A 19,329-nucleotide genomic window follows, 5' to 3' on the forward strand; every position below is an offset into this window, starting at 1 on the left:
AGGCGTGTGAAAACTGTTGTACCTTAAATGAGATATTTCTGTATTTAATTTATAATAAATTAGCAAAAAAGTCTAAAAATATGTTTTCACTTTGACATTATAAGGTATTGTGTGTAGATAGGTGAATTATTTGTATTTATTTTTATCCATTTTGAATTCAGGCTGTAATAACAAAATTTGGAATAAGTCAAGGGATATGAACACTTTCTGAAGGCACTGTACGTATCAGGGGCAGAAAGGTAGAACGATGAGTGGGGGAGGAGAGGCTGTAGTATACAGTGTACTATAGGGTTAGGGTTATATATAAGAAGCAGTAGAGAGAGAGAGAAACCTGAAGCAGACTATGAGGGACGCTGACCTCTGTGTCCTTCTGCTCCACTCTGTCCCAGCTGCCCTCGGAGAAACAGTCCTCGCTGTGATCCGACAGACTTTCCTCCTCGTCACTGTCGTCTGATTCACGCAGGCACGTCTGGGAACAGACAGGTCAATATGAGAGGGAGGGAGACAGGTTGAGATCGAGAGACATATGTTGCGAGAGAGACACTGTTCCATACTTTTTTTCACTTTCATAATTTCACAGTACAGTAATAATACATTGGGGGTTTATCAACACTGGGTTACTGTTTAAAGTCTACATGAAGAGTTACTCACAATGTCGTCCTCGTAGTCGACGTCAGGCTCAGAGGGCGGCATGCCGTACTGTCTCTCCAGCCTCATCTGCAGCTGGCGCACCTGTCTCCTCAGCACTTCCACTTCCTGTTTATATCCCGCCTCGATCTGCCTGAGACGCTGCTGCACCGCGTCCATGGGCACCGGCAGCCCGTCATCATCCAGGTAGGTCGGGGGGGGCTGGGAGGGCAGGGAGAAGGGAGAGGCTGGTAAAAACTGGTGGGTAGAAGAGGTGGGTGGAGTGCTGGTGCTGGTTTGGCTGCAGATGGCAGCATAGCCTGAGCTGCTTCTGACTGCAGAGAGCCAGCCTGACCCTGACTGGACTGGGCTGGAGCTGGCTGGGGCTGGAGCCGGGCCACGGACCCTTTCCTCCTTCTCCCTTCGGAAGCACTGCGAACCTCCGTTAGGCAACCCGTTGGACACGGCCATGCCCTGGGCACGGAGCAGCTTGCCAGCCAGGCGTCGACTCTGGTAGGCGGTGGGCTGGAGGGCCCGACAGAGACCTGAGGAGAGATTGGCTGGGAGGCCAGACTGGCTGGCTGCGGTGTTGCAGGTAGACTGGACCAGGCCCTGGACACTCTCCCAGTGGGAGCCCAGGAGAGACAGCTCCTCACTGACACTCAGGTGGCTCTGGGAGACCGGGTATCGCACCGCCACTACCTGGCTGTTGTCAACAGGGGGCACTGTAGATGCGGAGGCCATTGCTACTGTTGGTACTGCTACTACACATTCTCTCAGAGGCACCAGCTCTCTACCACTCACAACCTCTGTCCTCTTCCCTTCTCTCTCCGCTCCCTGGGCCTGGGCCTGGGGTAAGTCCCGGGTCTGGCCCAGACTTTCTCTCCTGCTGTGGGGCAGTGTTGGTGGGGCCTCTGCTTTGTCCGTGAGGGTCTCTGTGGAGTCTTCCATGGCCATAGGGGATAGAGGAACTAGCTGCTCGAGGGCTGGCAGCTCTGCAGACGCTGAGTGGCTGTTCTGGAGGCCATTCAGAACAGCTGCCGGTAGTGGGCCCTTCCAGGCAGGTGGGGAAGGTAGGCATGCTTCTGCTGCCCGGGCAGGGTGGGTAGTGACCTCAGCAATCCTGTAGCGGCTGTCAGCCGCCTGTTGTGGCAAGGGAGGGGGAGGGCAATGGGGGCTGGTGGTCTGGGGGAGGGAATGGAGGAGAATGGGTGTGGGCAGGGGGAGAGGGGGGGGATGGGGGAAGCCCTTCTCCAGAGTGACAGGGGGGAGGGGCAGGGAGGGCAGAGGTTGTGTCATCAGACAAATCTCCTCTCTCAACTCCTCAAAGCCCTCTTCCCTTGGCTCCATCTCCAGGGGTGTGGTAGGAGGAGTCTGAGTGACTGGCTCCACCTCCGAGTCATTGTTGTCCAATCCCGTGTCAGGGCTGACATCCTCGGGGCTATCGGGTGCGGCCCCTCCTCCTATAGCAGCCATAGGCTCCAAGCCATGGGCAGTACGGCCCTCCTGGCAGTGCTTGTTGAGGTTGGGGTCGCTGGAGGTGCGGGTGAAGGCCATCCCGTTCTCACACGCCGACACCAGGTTGTCCATGGAGCGAGACTTTGGAAACCTGCACAAAGGGGAAAAAATACCAATCTCAAGTTGACGGAGCTTCCCTCATCTGTGAGCTTCCTTCTGTACGACTAGAGAGCAGGCTGGATCTGAGCAACACTAGAGATGTAAGATAGTGAACCAAGCCCACCTTCAGTTTTCACCACAAGCCTGTTCCCTCCTTATTTAATAAGCCTTGAAAAGAGAGAGCTCAGAGCAATACAAGGAATACAAGTAGCACGTCGATGGCTTGAGATAAAATTAAGTAAATGGTCTTACGAAAACACTAATGGGCTGTATTGATGACTAGAGACTGAGATGGAAGAATGGAGTGAGTGGGTAAGGGATAGCCCCACCTGTCGAGAGATCGTGAGGTGAGCTCATCTCCCTGTGCGCAGGGGCACAGGTAGAGCTCCATGGCGTCCTCGGCAGCGGTGCAGGGGGAGGAGGTGGGCAGGTAGACGGCCGTCCACAGCTGCAGGGCCCGGGTGTGGCACACCGGCTGCAGCACCTGGACACAAGGGACAGGGAGGAGAGGACCAGGGGGCAGAGGTCAATAAAAGACAAACACATAAATTACGTTTTGTCTCAGTAAATCCATATAAAAGTTGCCGATATCATTTTTTATGCATTTAATCGTGTATATTTGGATGAGAGCATCTTTAATTTCTTTTAAAGGTCAACAAAAGTATCAAAAAGCTCCACTCATTACCGACACACTATGATCCTGGGCGTCATCAGAAGTGTATTGGACATTGGAAAGATTGACACCTTGTGTCTCAGTATGAAAATGGAGGAAAGGGGAGGAGATAATGAGGATAGGATAGAACAGAAGAGAATAGAAAAGAAAAACGTGACCATAGAGGTAGGTTACCATATCATGACAGGGAATATAAAGGAAGTTCTGGAAGTTCTTGTTGCCGGTGCGGAGCAGAGACCAGATGGAGCAGGTGCGTTTGTAGATGTTGCGGGCCTCTCTCTCCCACCTGTTGTTACACAGAAACGTCCCGTACAGACACGAGTATGTGTGTTGAACCAGCTTGACCTGGGGGAAAGGAACAGAACATAACACAGTTAGCCCTACACACATTCCTTACAATACATACAACAGTACACTATTAACAAAGAGTACAAAGGTATGTATAGTTAGACCTTTACAATGGCTTTTTCTCAGTCCTTACACAGCATACAATACTGTATGTACACTTTAAGACACAATACACATAATACTGTGTTCAAAGGTAACTGTCTGATACCTCTTATGTACAAACGTTAAATACATCTTTAAGACATGTCCTATGCAAACAGAAGAGTAGTAAAAAGTGGCAGGTAGAAAGAGCTTCTAAAGGTAGAAAGAGAGAGAAGGTGAAGGCAAAGAGAAAGAGAAAGAGGAGAGAAAAAGAGAGATGAGGGCAAAGAGAGAGAAGAGAATGATTGGGTAAAGGAAAGTGAGAAAGAAAGAAATTGAAAAGGAGAGGTGGTAAGTGTAGCCTACTGTACATACCAAGAATGCCTCGTTGAACTCGAAGAAGCAGGGGAACTGTTTGAGTAGCTGGTGAACACAGTCTAGCCACTGTAGGAAGACAGGACACTGCTCACTCACATCATCAGCACTCTCCTGGTGACCGCAGCGATCGCCAAACTTATGACCGTAGTCCAACCACTCTGTCTCCACCAGTACCTGGAAACCCTGTGGATTGGGGGGTGTTCAGTTGTGTTTCTCACACCATGGCATAAAAAGGTGTGTGTGTGTGTTTTTGGTAAATTCAATAGGGTGTGCAAAACAATTGGTAATACCATGAACTTACTATCAAAATATAACAAAACCTGATATTTGCTGCATCAGTGTTAGTCTTAGTGACCATAGTATCCTAAGGGCTAGGGGTCAGAACGTGTCAGAGAGTGAGTGTGAGTGTGTATGTGTGTACCTCTAGTGTCCTATAGAAGGGGTCCAGCAAGATCTTGGCAAGAGCCACAATCTGTGGGGTACGGTCCCACCCGTCTGAACAATGCACCAGGGCAGGACGTCCCTCCCTTTCCACCGCAGAGCACACTAGAGTGGCAGCCTTCATCATGATGGATAGGTGCTGCAGCCAACGGGTGCTCTCCAGAGCAGAAAGCCAGCTGGGAATACACAAGCCAAGGAGGGACCAATCAGAACAGGTCTAGAGGTTTTAGAATGTATTCTGAGGGAGGTAAATAAATAATGATGGGTTGAGTAAGCAGAGGTAACCCTGAGGACACAGGGGAGGGGGGTGTGGCAGGGGGAAGTGAAGCCCCTGACCTAGATCTGTAATGGACATTTTAAAAGGGGTCACTACAGCACCTCTTTTAGAATACCAGGAAATCTACCATTAGAATAGCCACTGATTCCAGTTTGGGAGTTGGGGCATGCACTCTCTACATGCAAGGAGACAGTCACACACAAAAGACTTCGGACAAATATTATTTGAAATCTTTCAAGTACTTAGAGCATTTTCTTTAGCCTAACCTAGAATGTCAGGTGGGTAGTGTTAGCCCTTTTGGGACTCTTCTACTGTGTCCATTGTGACAGACAAGCTTGCAAATAATTAAGCATACAAATCATTAAAATCCAGATGGAAAATATTTACACAAGAAGCAACCTAATATTACACAGTCAAACTCTCAGTCATTTAGTAAGTTCACAGTTCAAGTATTTTAACCTGTTGGGGCGAGAGGGCAGTATTTTCACGGCCGGATAAAAAACGTACCCGATTTAAACTGGTTACTACTTTTACCCAGAAACGAGAACATGCATATAATTAGTAGATTTGGATAGAAAACACTCTAAAGTTTCTAAAACTGTTTGAATGGTGTCTGTGAGTATAACAGAACTCATATGGCAGGCCAAAACCTGAGAAGATTCCATGCAGGAAGTGCCCTGTCTGACAATTTGTTGTCCTTCTAGGGCATCTCTATCAAAAATAAAGCATTTCTGCTGTAATGTGGCATTTTCTAAGGCTTCCATTGGCTCTAAGAAGGCGCCAGAAAGTGGAATGAGAGCTCTGCAGTCTCTGGGCGAAAAACAGCAGGAGTGTTTGTGAGTGGTCAGGCAGGGAACACTGACACTGGAGCGCGCATGCACGAGAGGACTCCATTTTTTTCTTTCTCTCTTTGATCGGATACAACGTCGCCCGGTTGGAATATTATCGCTATTTTACAAGAAAAATAGCATTAACAATTTATTTTAAACAGCGTTTGACATGCTTTGAAGTACGGTAATGGAATATTTTGAATTTTTTTGTCACGAAATGCGCCCGCGCGTCACCCTTCGGATACTGACCTCAACACATGAACAAAACGGAGCTATTTCAATATAACTATGGCTTATTTCGAACCAAAACAACATTTTTTGTTGAAGTAGAAGTCCTGGGAGTGCATTCTGACGAAGAACAGCAAAGGTAATCAAATTTTTCTAATAGTAAATCTGAGTTTGGTGAGGGCCAAACTTGGTGGATGTCAAATTAGCTAGCCTGTGATGGCCGGGCTATCTACTCAGAATATTACAAAATGTGCTTTCGCCGAAAAGCTATTTTAAAATCTGACACCGCGATTGCATAAAGGAGTTCTGTATCTATAATTCTTAAAATAATTGTTATATATTTTGTGAACGTTAATCGTGAGTAATTTAGTAAATTCACTGGAAGTTTGCGGTGGGTATGCTAGTTCTGAACATCACATGCTAATGTAAAAAGCTGGTTTTTGATATAAATATGAACTTGATTGAACAAAACATGCATGTATTGTATAACATAATGTCCTAGGAGTGTCATCTGATGAAGATCATCAAAGGTTAGTGCTACATTTAGCTGTGGTTTTGGTTTTTGTGACATATATGCATGCTTTGAAAATGGCTGTGTGATTATTTTTGGCAGGGAACTCTCCTGACATAATCTAATGTTTTGCTTTCGTTGTAAAGCCTTTTTGAAATCAGACAGTGTGGTTAGATTAATGAGAGTCTTGTCTTTAAAATGGTGTAAAATTATCATATGTTTGAGAAATTGAAGTTATAGCATTTATGAGGTATTTGTATTTTGCGCCACACGATTCCACTGGCTGTTGACACACACACACACACACACACACACACACACACACACACACACACACACACACACACACACACACACACACACACACACACACACACACACACACACACACACACACACACACACACACACACACACACACACACACACACACTTCAGACAGACTTCAGACAGACTTCAGACAGACAGCTGGCCTGCCCAGCGGGAATGGGGCTGGATTGTGGCTGGCTGCATTCCCCTTCTCCCTGTGGTGTAACCTTACTTAGGCCTGGAGAAGGGGATGGAGGGATGAAAGGAGAGAGCGATGGATGGCGGGAGGGAGAGAAAGGTCAGAGGGATCCACTTACTTCCCAGGGTCGGGGATCTGGCTACAGACTGTTCGGAGGGACTGGAAGCTGTTCCTAATGGAGTGGATGTTGGCCATGCCCATGAACATCACCTCACAGTTAGGGTAGTACTCTGAAAACAAAAACATTCAGAAAAACAAAAACATAATCACTCAGACTACAGTTAGGGTAATACTAGGAAACACACAGGAACACACACATACAATAAATTCAGTCACCTGGGGTATTAGTACCCTGCAGATACACAAAGACAAAAATATCCTCGGTCAGAATAAAACACCAAGTACAATCTTTACTGCTTAGGGAGGTGAGCTGTAAAGATGATTGATTACAGTTGTGTTCAAGCTCAGAACACATCCACTTGAAAGAAAACATGCTAGGCTACTGTCAGGTGATTTGACAGATTGGTCTTGTTGACATTCAGACCTGTCAATGTGAGCGGCTCATGACAATGCGAAAACAAGTTTTTTGAAATGTTTGCAAATGTATTAAATAAAAAAAATGTAAATACCTTATTTACTTAAATATTCAGAACCTTTGCTATAAGACTCGAAATTGAACTCCGGCGCATCCTGTTTCAATTGATCATCTTTGAGATGTTTCTCCAACTTCATTGGAGTCCACCTGTGGTAAATTCAATTGATTGGACATGATTTGGAAAGGCACACACCTGTCAATATAAGGTCCCACAGTTGACAGTGCATGTCAGAGCAAAAACCAAACCATGAGGTCGAAGGGATTGTCTGTAGAGCTCTGAGACAGGATTGTGTCGAGGCACAGATCTGGGTAACGGTACCAAAACATTTCTACAGCATTGAAGGTCTCCAAGAACACAGTGGCCTCCATTCTTAAATGGAAGAAGTTTGGAAGTACCAAGACTCTTCCTAGAGCTGGCCGCCCAGCCAAACTGAACAATCGAGGGAGAAAGGCCTTGGTCTTTGCTCACTCTGACTCTAGACTTCCTCTGTGGAGATGGGAGAACCTTCCAGAAGGACAACCATCTCTGCAGCACTCCACCAAACACGCCTTTATGGTAGTGGCCAGGCGGAAGCCACTCCTCAGTAAAAGGCACATGACAGCCCGCTTGGAGCTTGCCAAAAGGCACCTAAAGACTCTCAGAACATGAGAAACAAGATTATCTGGTCTGATGAAACCAGGATTGAACTCTTTGGCCTGAATGCCAAGCGTAACATCTGGAAGAAACCTGTCACCATCCCTACGGTGAAGCATGGTGGTGGCAGCATCATGCTGTCGGGATGTTTTTCAGTGGCAGGGACTGGGAGACAAGTCAGGATGAGGGAAAGATGAACGGCGCAAAGTACAGAGATCCTTGATGAAAACCTGCTCCAGAGCGCTCAGGACCTCAGACAGGGGTGAAGGTTCACCTTCCAACAGGACAACGACCCTAAGCACACAGCCAAGACAACGCAGGAGTGGCTTTGGGACAAGTCTCTGAATGTCCTTGAGTGGCCCAGCCAGAGCCCGGACTTGAGCCCGACTGAACATCTCTGGAGAGACCTGAAAATAGCTGTGCGGCGACGCTCCCCATCCAACCTGACAGAGCTTGAGCGGCTCTGCAGAGAAGAAAGGGAGAAACTCCCCAAATACAGGCGTGCCAAGCTTGTAGCGTCATACCCAAGACGACCCAAGGTTGTAATCGATGCCAAAGGTGCTTCAACAAAGTACGAGTAAAGGGTCTGAATACCTAAGTGAATGTGATATTTCAGTTTATTTTTGTATATAAATTTGCTTTGTCATTATGGGGTAATGTGTGTAGATTGATGAGTATTTTTTCTTTCTTTAATCTATCAATTTTAGAATAAGGTTGTAACTAGAGGTCGACCGAATAATCGGCATGGCCGATTAATTAGGGCCGATTTCAAGTTTTCATAACAATCAGTAATCGGCATTTTTGGACGCTGATTATGGGTAATTACATTGCATTCCACGAGGAAACTGCGTGACAGGCTGACCATCTGTTACGCGAGTGCAGCAAGGAGCCAAGGTAAGTTGCTAGCTAGCATTAAACTTATCTTATAAAAAAACAATCAATCTTCAAATAATCACTAGTTAACTACACATGGTTGATGATATTACTAGTTTAACTAGCTTGTCCTGCGTTGCATATAGTCAGTGCGGTGCCTATTAATTTATCATCGAATCACAGCCTACTTCGCCAAAAGGGGGATGATTTAATAAAAACGCATTCGTGAAAAAAGCCCAATCGTTGCACGAATGTACCTAACCATAAACATCAATGCCTTTCTTAAAATCAATACACAGAAGAATATTTTTTTAAACCTGCATATTTAGTTAAAAGAAATTCATGTCAGCAGGTAATATTAACTAGGGAATTAGTGTCACCTCTCTTACGTTCATTGCACGCAGAGCCAGAGTATATGCAACAGTTTGGGCCGCCTGGCTTGTTGCAAATTAATTTGCCTGAATTTTTCATAATTATGGCATAACACTGAAGGTTGTGCAATGTAACACCAATATTTAGACTTAGGGTTGCCACCCGTTTGATAAAATACGGGAACTGTTCCGTATTTCAATGAAAGAATAAACGTTTTGTTTTTAAATGATAGTTTCCGGATTTGTCCATATTAATGACCAAAGGCTCGTATTTCTGTGTTTATTATATTACAATTAAGTCTATGATTTGAAATTTGATAGAGCAGTCTGACTGAGCGGTGGTAGGCAGCAGCACGCTCGTAAGCATTCATTCAAACTTTACTGCGTTTGCCAGCAGCTCTTAGCAATGCTTGATTCACAGCGCTGTTTATGACTTCAAGCCTATCAACACCTGAGATTAGGCTGGCAATACTAGTGCCTATTAGAACATCCAATAGTCAAAGGTATATGAAATACAAATGGTATAGAGAGAAATCGTCGAGGCGTCATAATTCCTTAAATAACTACAACCTAAAACTTCTTAACTGGGAATATTGAAGAACTGGCAATATTGAACCACCAGCTTTCATATGTTCTGAGCAAGGAACTTAAACGTTAGCTTTTTTTACATGGCACATATTGCACTTTTACTTTCTTCTCCAACACAGTTTTTTTTGCATTATTTAAACCAAATTGAGCATGTTTCATTATTTATTTGAGACTAAATAGATGTTATTTATGTATTATATTAAGTTAAAATAAAAGTGTTCATTGCTCATTCAGTATTGTTGTAATTGTCATTATTACAATATTTATATATATCTATATATATATATATATATATATATATACACACCAACGATTAATCGGTATCGGCTTTTTTGGTCCTCCAATAATCGGTATCGGCTCGGTCGATGTAGTTGTAACCATCTCTAGTTGTAACCTTACATAATGTGTAAAAACTCAAGGGGTCTGAATACTTTCCGAAGGCACTGTAAGTAATTAAGTCTCAAAGTTTGGCTACATTTTCTGGTGCCTATCTCATGTCAGTATCTTTGTGGACATAAGAGGCTGTAGCCAATACGCATAGTCTATCACCTATACTTTGATATGTAGGCTAATTATTTATGTACATTTACTTAAACTTATTTTTTTGGTTTTCCAATTCATTTAATTGGCTCTTTTGGTTAATGGTCTTGGTGCCCTAGCAGAATAGGGCACCTCTTAAAATCATGAAATTCCAGGCCTGGTGTACTGACCTTCACACTCGCAGCCACCTCCCTTGGCGCGGTTGGCCACTGCAGCGGTATAGGAGCGGGCGTCGAGAATGAGAAGCTTCTGTGGCGCAGCGCTGGCATCAGGGCCTGAACATCCTGTCAGAGAGGAGTCTGAGGCAGAGAGAGAGAGAGAGAGAGAGAGAGAGGAGTTAGATTTCAGTTTTAGTGGTGTGGGGGAAAGGTAGAGGCAGAATGAGGGATGGAGAGAAAAATATAGATGGAATGGTCCAGATAGGGTACAGGTAGAGAAAATGAGAGATGTGAGGTGGAGGGAGGTAAAGAGAATGACAGATGGAGAGTTCGGAGGGAGAGAGAGAGAGATGGCGTGGTGTGTTTAGGGGACAGGCAGATAACAAGAGATGAAGCATAGGAGAGAGGGAACGAGAGATGTTGACAGGGAACAAATTAATTAAAAAAAAATGAATTCCATGCTGTCACAGTTACCAGCCCTTTCAAGCTTAACATCCTTATCATTTATCGCCCTCCAGGTTCCCTTGGAGAGTTCATCAATGAGCTTGACGCCTTGATAAGTTCCTTTCCTGAGGATGGCTCACCTCTCACAGTTCTGGGTGACTTTAACCTCCCCACGTCTACCTTTGACTCATTCCTCTCTGCCTCCTTCTTTCCACTCCTCTCCTCTTTTGACCTCACCCTTCACCCCTACTCACAAGGCAGGCAATACGCTTGACCTCATCTTTACTAGATGCTGTTCTTCCACTAATCTCATTGCAACTCCCCTCCAAATCTCCGACCACTACCTTGTATCCTTTTCCCTCTTGCTCTCATCCAACACTTCTCACTCTGCCCCTACTCGGATGGTATTGCGCCGTCCCAACCTTCGCTCTCTCTCTCCCGCTACTCTCTCCTCTTCCATCCTATCATCTCTTCCCTCTGCTCAAACCTTCTCCAACCTATCTCCTGATTCTGCCTCCTCAACCCTCCTCTCCTCCCTTTCTGCATCCTTTGATTTTCTCTGTCCCCTATCCTCCAGGCCGGCTCGGTCCTCCCCTCCTGCTCCGTGGCTCGACGACTCACTACGAGCTCACAGAACAAGGCTCCGGGCAGCCGAGCGGAAATGGAGGAAAACTCGCCTCCCTGCGGACCTGGCATCCTTTCACTCACTCCTCTCTACATTCTCCTCTTCTGTCTCTGCTGCTAAAGCCACTTTCTACCACTCTAAATTCCAAGCATCTGCCTCTAACCCTAGGAAGCTCTTTGCTACCTTCTCCTCCCTCCTGAATCCTCCTCCCCCTCCCCCCCCTCCTCCCTCTCTGCGGATGACTTCGTCAACCATTTTGAAAAGAAGGTTGACGATATCCGATCCTCGTTTGCTAAGTCAAACGACACCGCTGGTCCTGCTCACACTGCCCTACCCTGTGCTTTGACCTCTTTCTCCCCTCTCTCTCCAGATGAAATCTCGCGTCTTGTGACGGCCGGCCGCCCAACAACCTGCCCACTTGACCCTATCCCCTCCTCTCTTCTCCAGACCATTTCCGGAGACCTTCTCCCATTCCTCACCTCGCTCATCAACTCATCCTTGACCGCTGGCTATGTCCCTTCCGTCTTCAAGAGAGCGAGAGTTGCACCCCTTCTGAAAAAACCTACACTCGATCCCTCCGATGTCAACAACTACAGACCAGTATCCCTTCTTTCTTTTCTCTCCAAAACTCTTGAACGTGCCGTCCTTGGCCAGCTCTCCTGCTATCTCTCTCAGAATGACCTTCTTGATCCTAATCAGTCAGGTTTCAAGACTGGGCATTCAACTGAGACTGCTCTTCTCTGTGTCACGGAGGCTCTCCGCACTGCTAAAGCTAACTCTCTCTCCTCTGCTCTCATCCTTCTAGACCTATCTGCTGCCTTTGATACTGTGAACCATCAGATCCTCCTCTCCACCCTCTCCGAGTTGGGCATCTCCGGCGCGACCCACGCTTGGATTGCGTCCTACCTGACAGGTCGCTCCTACCAGGTGGCGTGGCGAGAATCTGTCTTCGCACCATGCGCTCTCACCACTGGTGTCCCCCAGGGCTCTGTTCTAGGCCCTCTCCTATTCTCGCTATACACCAAGTCACTTGGCTCTGTCATATCCTCACATGGTCTCTCCTATCATTGCTATGCAGACGACACACAATTCATCTTCTCCTTTCCCCCTTCTGATAACCAGGCGGCGAATCGCATCTCTGCATGTCTGTCAGACATATCAGTGTGGATGACGGATCACCAGCTCAAGCTGAACCTCGGCAAGACGGAGCTGCTCTTCCTCCCGGGGAAGGACTGCCCGTTCCATGATCTCGCCATCACGGTTGACAACTCCCTTGTGTCCTCCTCCCAGAGTGCTAAGAACCTTGGCGTGATCCTGGACAACACCCTGTCGTTCTCCACTAACATCAAGGCGGTGACCCGATCCTGTAGGTTCATGCTCTACAACATTCGCAGAGTACGACCCTGCCTCACACAGGAAGCGGCGCAGGTCCTAATCCAGGCACTTGTCATCTCCCGTCTGGATTACTGCAACTCGCTGTTGGCTGGGCTCCCTGCATGTGCCATTAAACCCCTACAACTCATCCAGAACGCCGCAGCCCGTCTGGTGTTCAACCTTCCCAAGTTCTCTCACGTCACCCCGCTCCTCCGCTCTCTCCACTGGCTTCCAGTTGAAGCTCGCATCCGCTACAAGACCATGGTGATTGCCTACGAAGCTGTGAAGGGAACGGCACCTCCACACCCAAACAAGGGCACTGCGTTCATCCACCACTGGCCTGCTGGCCCCCCTACCTCTGAGGAAGCACAGTTCCCGCTCAGCCCAGTCAAAACTGTTCGCTGCTCTGGCACCCCAATGGTGGAACAAGCTCCCTCACGACGCCAGGACAGCGGAGTCAATCACCACCTTCCGGAGACACCTGAAACCCCACCTCTTTAAGGAATACCTAGGATAGGATAAAGTAATCCTTCTAACCCCCCCCTTAAAAGATTTAGATGCACTATTGTAAAGTGGTTGTTCCACTGGATATCATAAGGTGAATGCACCATTTTGTAAGTCGCTCTGGATAAGAGCGTCTGCTAAATGACTTAAATGTAAATGTGATGTAATGGAACAGATAGAGATTAAGAGATGGAGGGAGAGAGAAAGGGAAGAGGTGGACAGGTAGAGAGCATGAAAGATTTTGGGATGGAATAGGGTGAGAGAGCGTGACAGAGTGAGCGAGCAAGAGCGACAGGGGATGGACTGGGGATAAACAGAGAGAGGAGTGTTAGGAACAGGGCCATGATGAACAATAGTGCTGGCTCAGCTCTCAGCTCGTCCCCCTGAGACGATCAATATCTCCTCCTGATGATGACCACTGCAGCATCGCTCAGTAACTGCTACCACGACGAAGGGGGACAACAGCATTGCTAGGGAACTGTGATTGCTAGGCAGGGCCTCATCATGCCAGCAGACACCTCAGATGGAGTCATTACTCACAGTGGACCAGAGCCACTAGCCTCAATCTCTCCCCCACCCAAGTCAATACATGGCCTGCCATTTAGAGTCAGTCAACATTCTCTGTACTGCATGTCTGTCTAGCCTGGTCACAGGTCTGTTGGTGCAGTATAGCCAACTCCTATGGTCAACTCACTCCTATAGTTGGCAATTGAGGACAAACTGATCTGGGACCAGGCTATCCCTCTCCCGCTCAACTGAATCAATGTCCTGGCATTCAGGAAGTCAATTCTATCACTCCATGTTACCCCCTTCAACACAGAAAAGTCATGGGAATAGATTCGGGGTGCGTTTAGCCTTTAGTTCCCGCTCTGAAAAGGGGTAGTCCTTTCACAGGCTCCAACTCCTGTCCTGCTGTCCATTTTTTTGTGAAGAGAAGCCAACATTGTGTGTTCAGTTAGAACAGTGGTGTTGTATAGAAACTCAACAAGCTCAAAGCTGAGGGGCTGTCTAACTGGAAGAGTCGAGACAGAAACTTGGAGAGTAGTAGACAGTGTGAAGCCCACCGTTGTTCTCCCATCTGCATTCATGTCACAGTCATTTACACACAAAGTGAATGGAAGAGAGTGAGGGAACAGTCACTCCCAAAATGGGCCCCACATTCTTGGCCTCCAACATGAAAACAAGGTAACAAACAAGAGAGCCACAGCGATTTTGCCCATTCACATCCGGTCTTGACTGGCGACAATTTATCATCTGTCCAGCCACTGTGTGTGTGTGTGTGTGTGTGTGTGTGTGTGTGTGTGTGTGTGTGTGTGTGTGTGTGTGTGTGTGTGTGTGTGTGTGTGACCCAGACATAATTGCATGCCAATGTGAATGTATTAATTGAGAATGGCATATTCCCAGGCACTTATGTCTTCATAGCTAGTTCTCATCAATCTAATTGGGGTTGTTTTTGGGACAGTGCAAACTTAATGAGCTGAAACGGCTACAGTTATCCATAAACAAGTTTCAAAAGACTGGAAAGAACTGCTAAAGCAAGCGCTGTGTGATTTTTTCATATGAGAATGTAGGATAATGTGTTCTCTCTCTCAGGCAATTTATCAGGTATAGTAAAGGTCAAATAATAAAGCTCTGTCGGCCTTACCAAAGTCGCTGTCGGAGCTGTCTGGGCCCTCCCCTTGGGGACGGCTGCAGGCTGCGGCCCCACAGGTGACCCTGGCCCCTGGGTCCATCAGACAGGCCTTAGCGATGGAGGTGACCAAGTATTCATCCTCTGTGTTTCTCCAGCCCCACCAGCTGATCTCTGGCTGGCTGCAACGGGCGATCACTGCCCCGTTCCTCTGGTGCCTGGTGGGACAGCAGGAGAGAGAGTGGGACCAACAATAAGTAGACATACAATAAAAAACCAGAGTTGATCAACAGTGAAATTATCATTGTTTGGAATGTGTTGCTACTTAGGTGTGGTATGGTGAGGATATTTGAAATGTGTCAGTGTGTGTGTGTTTTCTTCAGTTTTTTCTTCCTCCTTCCTGCCTTCCCCCCTTCTGACATCCAGGTGGCAACACGTATCTCTGCGTGCCTGGCAGACATCTCAGCTTGGATGTTGGCCCCTCACCTCAAACTCTACAAGACGGACAAGACTGAGCAGCCCTTCCGCCCAAGGAAGGACTTCCCGCTCCAAAAGCTTTCTATCACGGTTGACAACTCTATGGTCTCCCAACCCTACGGAGTGCAAAGAACCTGGGCATAATCCTGGACAACACCCAGTCGTTCTTTGAGTAATAATTCGCTCCTGCAGGTTCATGCTCTACAACATCAGTAGAATACAACCCCTTCCTCACACCGGAAATGGTACAGGTCCGTGGCACTTGATCTCTCCCGTCTGGGCTACTGCAAGCTTACCCGCTTCAGCCATCAAAGCCCTGCAACTCCTCCACAATACCGCAGCCCGCCTGGTTCTCAACCATCCCAAGTTCTCGCATGTCACCCTGCTCTTTCGCACTCTCCTCTAGCTCACAATCCAAGCTCGCATCCATTTCAAGACCCTGCTGCGTGCCTACGTAGCAGCAAGGGAAACTGCCCCTCCATATTTTTTGTCTATGTTCAAACCCTACAACCCAACCTGAGCACTCCGTTTTGCCACCTCTCATCTCTTGGCCCTCCCACCACTATGAGGGGCTGGCTCCCGCTCATCCCAGTCTAAGCTCATCTCTGTCCTGGCACCCAAATGGTGGAACAAGCTTCCCTCTAACATCAGGACAGCTGAGTGCCTACCAATCTTACAAAGATGCCTGAAAAACGCTTTACAAAGTAGCCCTCCCCAGAAAACAAATATAAAATAAACAATTTTATTTATTTAACCAGGCAAGTCAGTTAATATCAAATTCTTATTTACAATGACGGCCTACACCGTCCAAACCCGGACGACGCTGGGCCAATTATGTGCCGCCCTACGGGACTCCTAATCACGGCCGATTGTGATACAGCCTGGATACAGCCTTAGCCTGGATACAGCCTTAGACCCCTGCGCAACTCGAGAGCCCCTTGCCTTTCTTGCAAGAACACTCGCTTGTCTTTTCTTACTAGCACTGACTTGCTGATAGCTGCTCTTTTGAGATTTTTTTTTACTTACCATGTCTGTGATATGTGGTTGCCTCACTTAGTTACCTAAACATATGATGCAAAACTCATACCAGCTGTATTTCTGTCTTCTTGAATGGCGAATAGTTCTGATACACATCAATAGAACAAAAACGATCTTTTAAGATGAACGCTTTACCGTTTTTTCCAACTGCTTACACACAAAATCTTTTCATGTCATATGATTTTTGAAACCTCTCACTCAAAGTGCAAAACTACACACCAAATATCCAAAACCATAAGCTATTTCTCAGCCTTTGACTCAGTTGTCAATTGCATCAAACACTTTACTCAAAACTCTACACACAATTCTCTACCTAAAACACAAAAATCTAACAGGAAGTGACTTGCTTTCCTTTTCCAAACACAACCAATCAAAATGCTACACTTATTCACCAGGTCACACACACACTCCTCACATGTGCAAACACTAACTGCTTAACTGATCACTAACAAATCACTGCTTTACTGTAGTATAGGCCTATAAATAGGTCAAAGGTCAAATGACCTGTTTTGAACAATGGATGCCAACAATGGACAGAGAGCAAGAGGAGTAGGAGGGAGAGGCAGGGGACAACAACGAGGAGAAATTCAAAGACGATGAGTTGGAGGTGTAGGAGGAAGAAGACGAGGGCAAAGAAGAGAAGGAAGGAGAGCCATCTCTGATGAGATTAGGGCAACACTTGTTGATCATGTGATCAACCACGGTTTGACCATGAGAGAGGCTGGACTGAGAGTCCAGCCCAACTTGAGTCGATTTACAGTGGCGTCCATAATTCAAACCGTCAGAAATGAGAACAGGTATGCAACTATCTAATGACTATTTTAGCATTACAGTAATGTACTGTAAAATACGTATGACTGCATAGTATTGCATAAACATTTGTAACTCTAAGCCATCCATTTACTGCACTGCATTGAATGAATGAGGTTGGTTATCATGCTGTACTACATTTTTTTGTACATTGTTTACAGTTCCTATGCTGAACACATACTGTGTTTGAATTCTGTACAGAGTGGAAAGGCAAAGACATCATGGAGGACGAGGATGCTTGTTTACAGATGTACAAGAGACTGCAATTATAAATATGGTTTTGGCCAACAATGCAATTAGGATTCGAAAGATAAGAGAGCATATCTTGAATAATGACACCATATTTAACAACATCAATGCTGTAAGCCTGTCGACCATACAACGCATCCTCCAACGACACCGAGTGACGATGAAACAACTTTACAAGGTGCCATTTGAGAGAAACTCTGACAGAGTCAAGAATATGCGACATGACTTTGTATGTATGCAACACTACTTCCAGTACTTCAGACATACCATATTTACTCATCTGAATATCCTTTTGTCTGTTACAGAGAGTATTGGAGCTGGATGCCCATGTAATTCGCCATGAATTTATTTATGTGGATGAGGTTTGCTTCAACCTCACCAAAACCAGGCGGCACCTGTCCCTGGACAGCGTGGGGGTAATATCACTATGTGTGCTGCCATCACTCAAAACGGGGTCCTCCATCACAATGCCACACTGGGTCCGTACAACACCGGCCATATGCTCACTTTTTTGGATGCAATTTACACAATACTTGTCCCTGATCCAGATCAGGAGCCTGCTAGATTCACCGGGCTGTTCTGGTCCAAAACTGGTTTGCCACCCATCCACAATTTGTAGTTTTGTACCTACCCCCATATTCACCTTTTCTAAATCCCATAGAAGAATTATTCTCAGCCTGGCGCTGGAAAGTGTATGATCGCCAACACTATGCCCGCATGCCGCTTCTCCAGGCAATGGAGGACGCATGTGGGGACATAGAGGTTGCCTCTGTCCAAGGTTGGATACGCCATGCTAGGAGATACTTCCCTCGATGTTTGGCAAGAGAAAACATATCTTGTGATGTGGACTTAATATTGTGACCAGACCCAGCCCGGAGAAGAGATGAAACGAAGCTTAGCACCGGGACCCCACACACAATTGTGTTCTTTACTGTATTCTAAAGAATATGCTTTTGGTTTACATATGTTTATGGTTTTGTTGTATGCTACTGTATACAACAGTAATGTTTGGCCTATAAATATTTTCTGTTTCTACATTGCATTGGTGTTTACAGTGTACTTGTTACCCCTCTCAGCAGATTACTTTCACTGTAGAACATTGTATTTAACTGTAGATATAAGCCTATGAAAGACCAAAGAGCTTTAGATTTAGAACAACAGTGTTTACATGGTATATCCAAAAATGTACTATTATGAAAGCAGTGTTTGCCATTTGATGCAAATGCTTCATTCTGACATGTGTTTATGGCATTTTGAATGCAGTGTTAAATTTTGAAGGAGATGTGAGGCATTTTGCATTTTGTGTGTGCAGTTTTGGGAATTGTGTGTAGTTTTGAAAAAAGGAGACAGTTTTGAGTCGCTCTGGATAAGAGCGTCTGCTAATTGAATAAAATGTACAACGTTTTTGTGTAGTATGGCGGATGTGTGTATGTACATGATGGTGTGTGTGTGTGTACGTTATGGTGTGTGTATGATGTGTGGGTGTACATTATAGTGTGTGTATGATGTGTGTGTGTGTGTGTGTGTGTACGTTATGGTGTGTATGGTATGATTGTGTGTGTACGTTATGGTGTGTGAGTATGGTATGATGTGTGTGTGTACGTTATGGTGTGTGTATGATGTGTACGTTATGGTGTGTGTGTCCTGTGTGTACCTGTAGACCACCACAGGGATCCTCTTGGAGGACCTGAAGGAGCCGACACTCTCCAGCTCCTTGTCTGTGATCCACACTGGCACCAGCAGCTTCTGGGGGTAGCTGGAGCACAACCTGGCAGGAGAGAAGATGAGGGGACAGCATGATAATGGTGTTGAAGTGATTTTCCATTCTATGTGTTTGTGTTTTGTTATCTACTCAGATGCCATTTTTCGACATTCAAGCAGTGCCAGGAGTGGCTGAAGC

General features: G+C 46.3%; 1 protein-coding gene across 3 annotated transcripts in view; it reads right to left on the reverse strand.

Moving 5' to 3' along the window:
• The window catches only part of LOC106567397 (myotubularin-related protein 4), a 126,168-nt gene that overhangs the window by 7,561 nt on the left and 99,278 nt on the right, over nt 1-19,329 (reverse strand). For 2 of the 3 annotated variants that reach the window (XM_014136579.2, XM_045693379.1), the window contains 10 exons: nt 19,084-19,197; nt 14,871-15,073; nt 10,291-10,419; nt 6,638-6,749; nt 4,146-4,341; nt 3,722-3,907; nt 3,092-3,262; nt 2,574-2,728; nt 652-2,236; nt 332-469 (listed from right to left, as the gene is read on the reverse strand). In XM_014136579.2, coding sequence (XP_013992054.2) covers nt 332-469; nt 652-2,236; nt 2,574-2,728; nt 3,092-3,262; nt 3,722-3,907; nt 4,146-4,341; nt 6,638-6,749; nt 10,291-10,419; nt 14,871-15,073; nt 19,084-19,197 — 2,989 coding nt within the window. The remainder of the gene's footprint in view (nt 1-331; nt 470-651; nt 2,237-2,573; nt 2,729-3,091; nt 3,263-3,721; nt 3,908-4,145; nt 4,342-6,637; nt 6,750-10,290; nt 10,420-14,870; nt 15,074-19,083; nt 19,198-19,329) is intronic. The other variant, XM_014136580.2, reaches the window with a different exon arrangement.

Source organism: Salmo salar, chromosome ssa13, assembly GCF_905237065.1.
Source record: "Salmo salar chromosome ssa13, Ssal_v3.1, whole genome shotgun sequence".
In the NCBI taxonomy this organism is placed as follows: domain Eukaryota; kingdom Metazoa; phylum Chordata; class Actinopteri; order Salmoniformes; family Salmonidae; genus Salmo; species Salmo salar.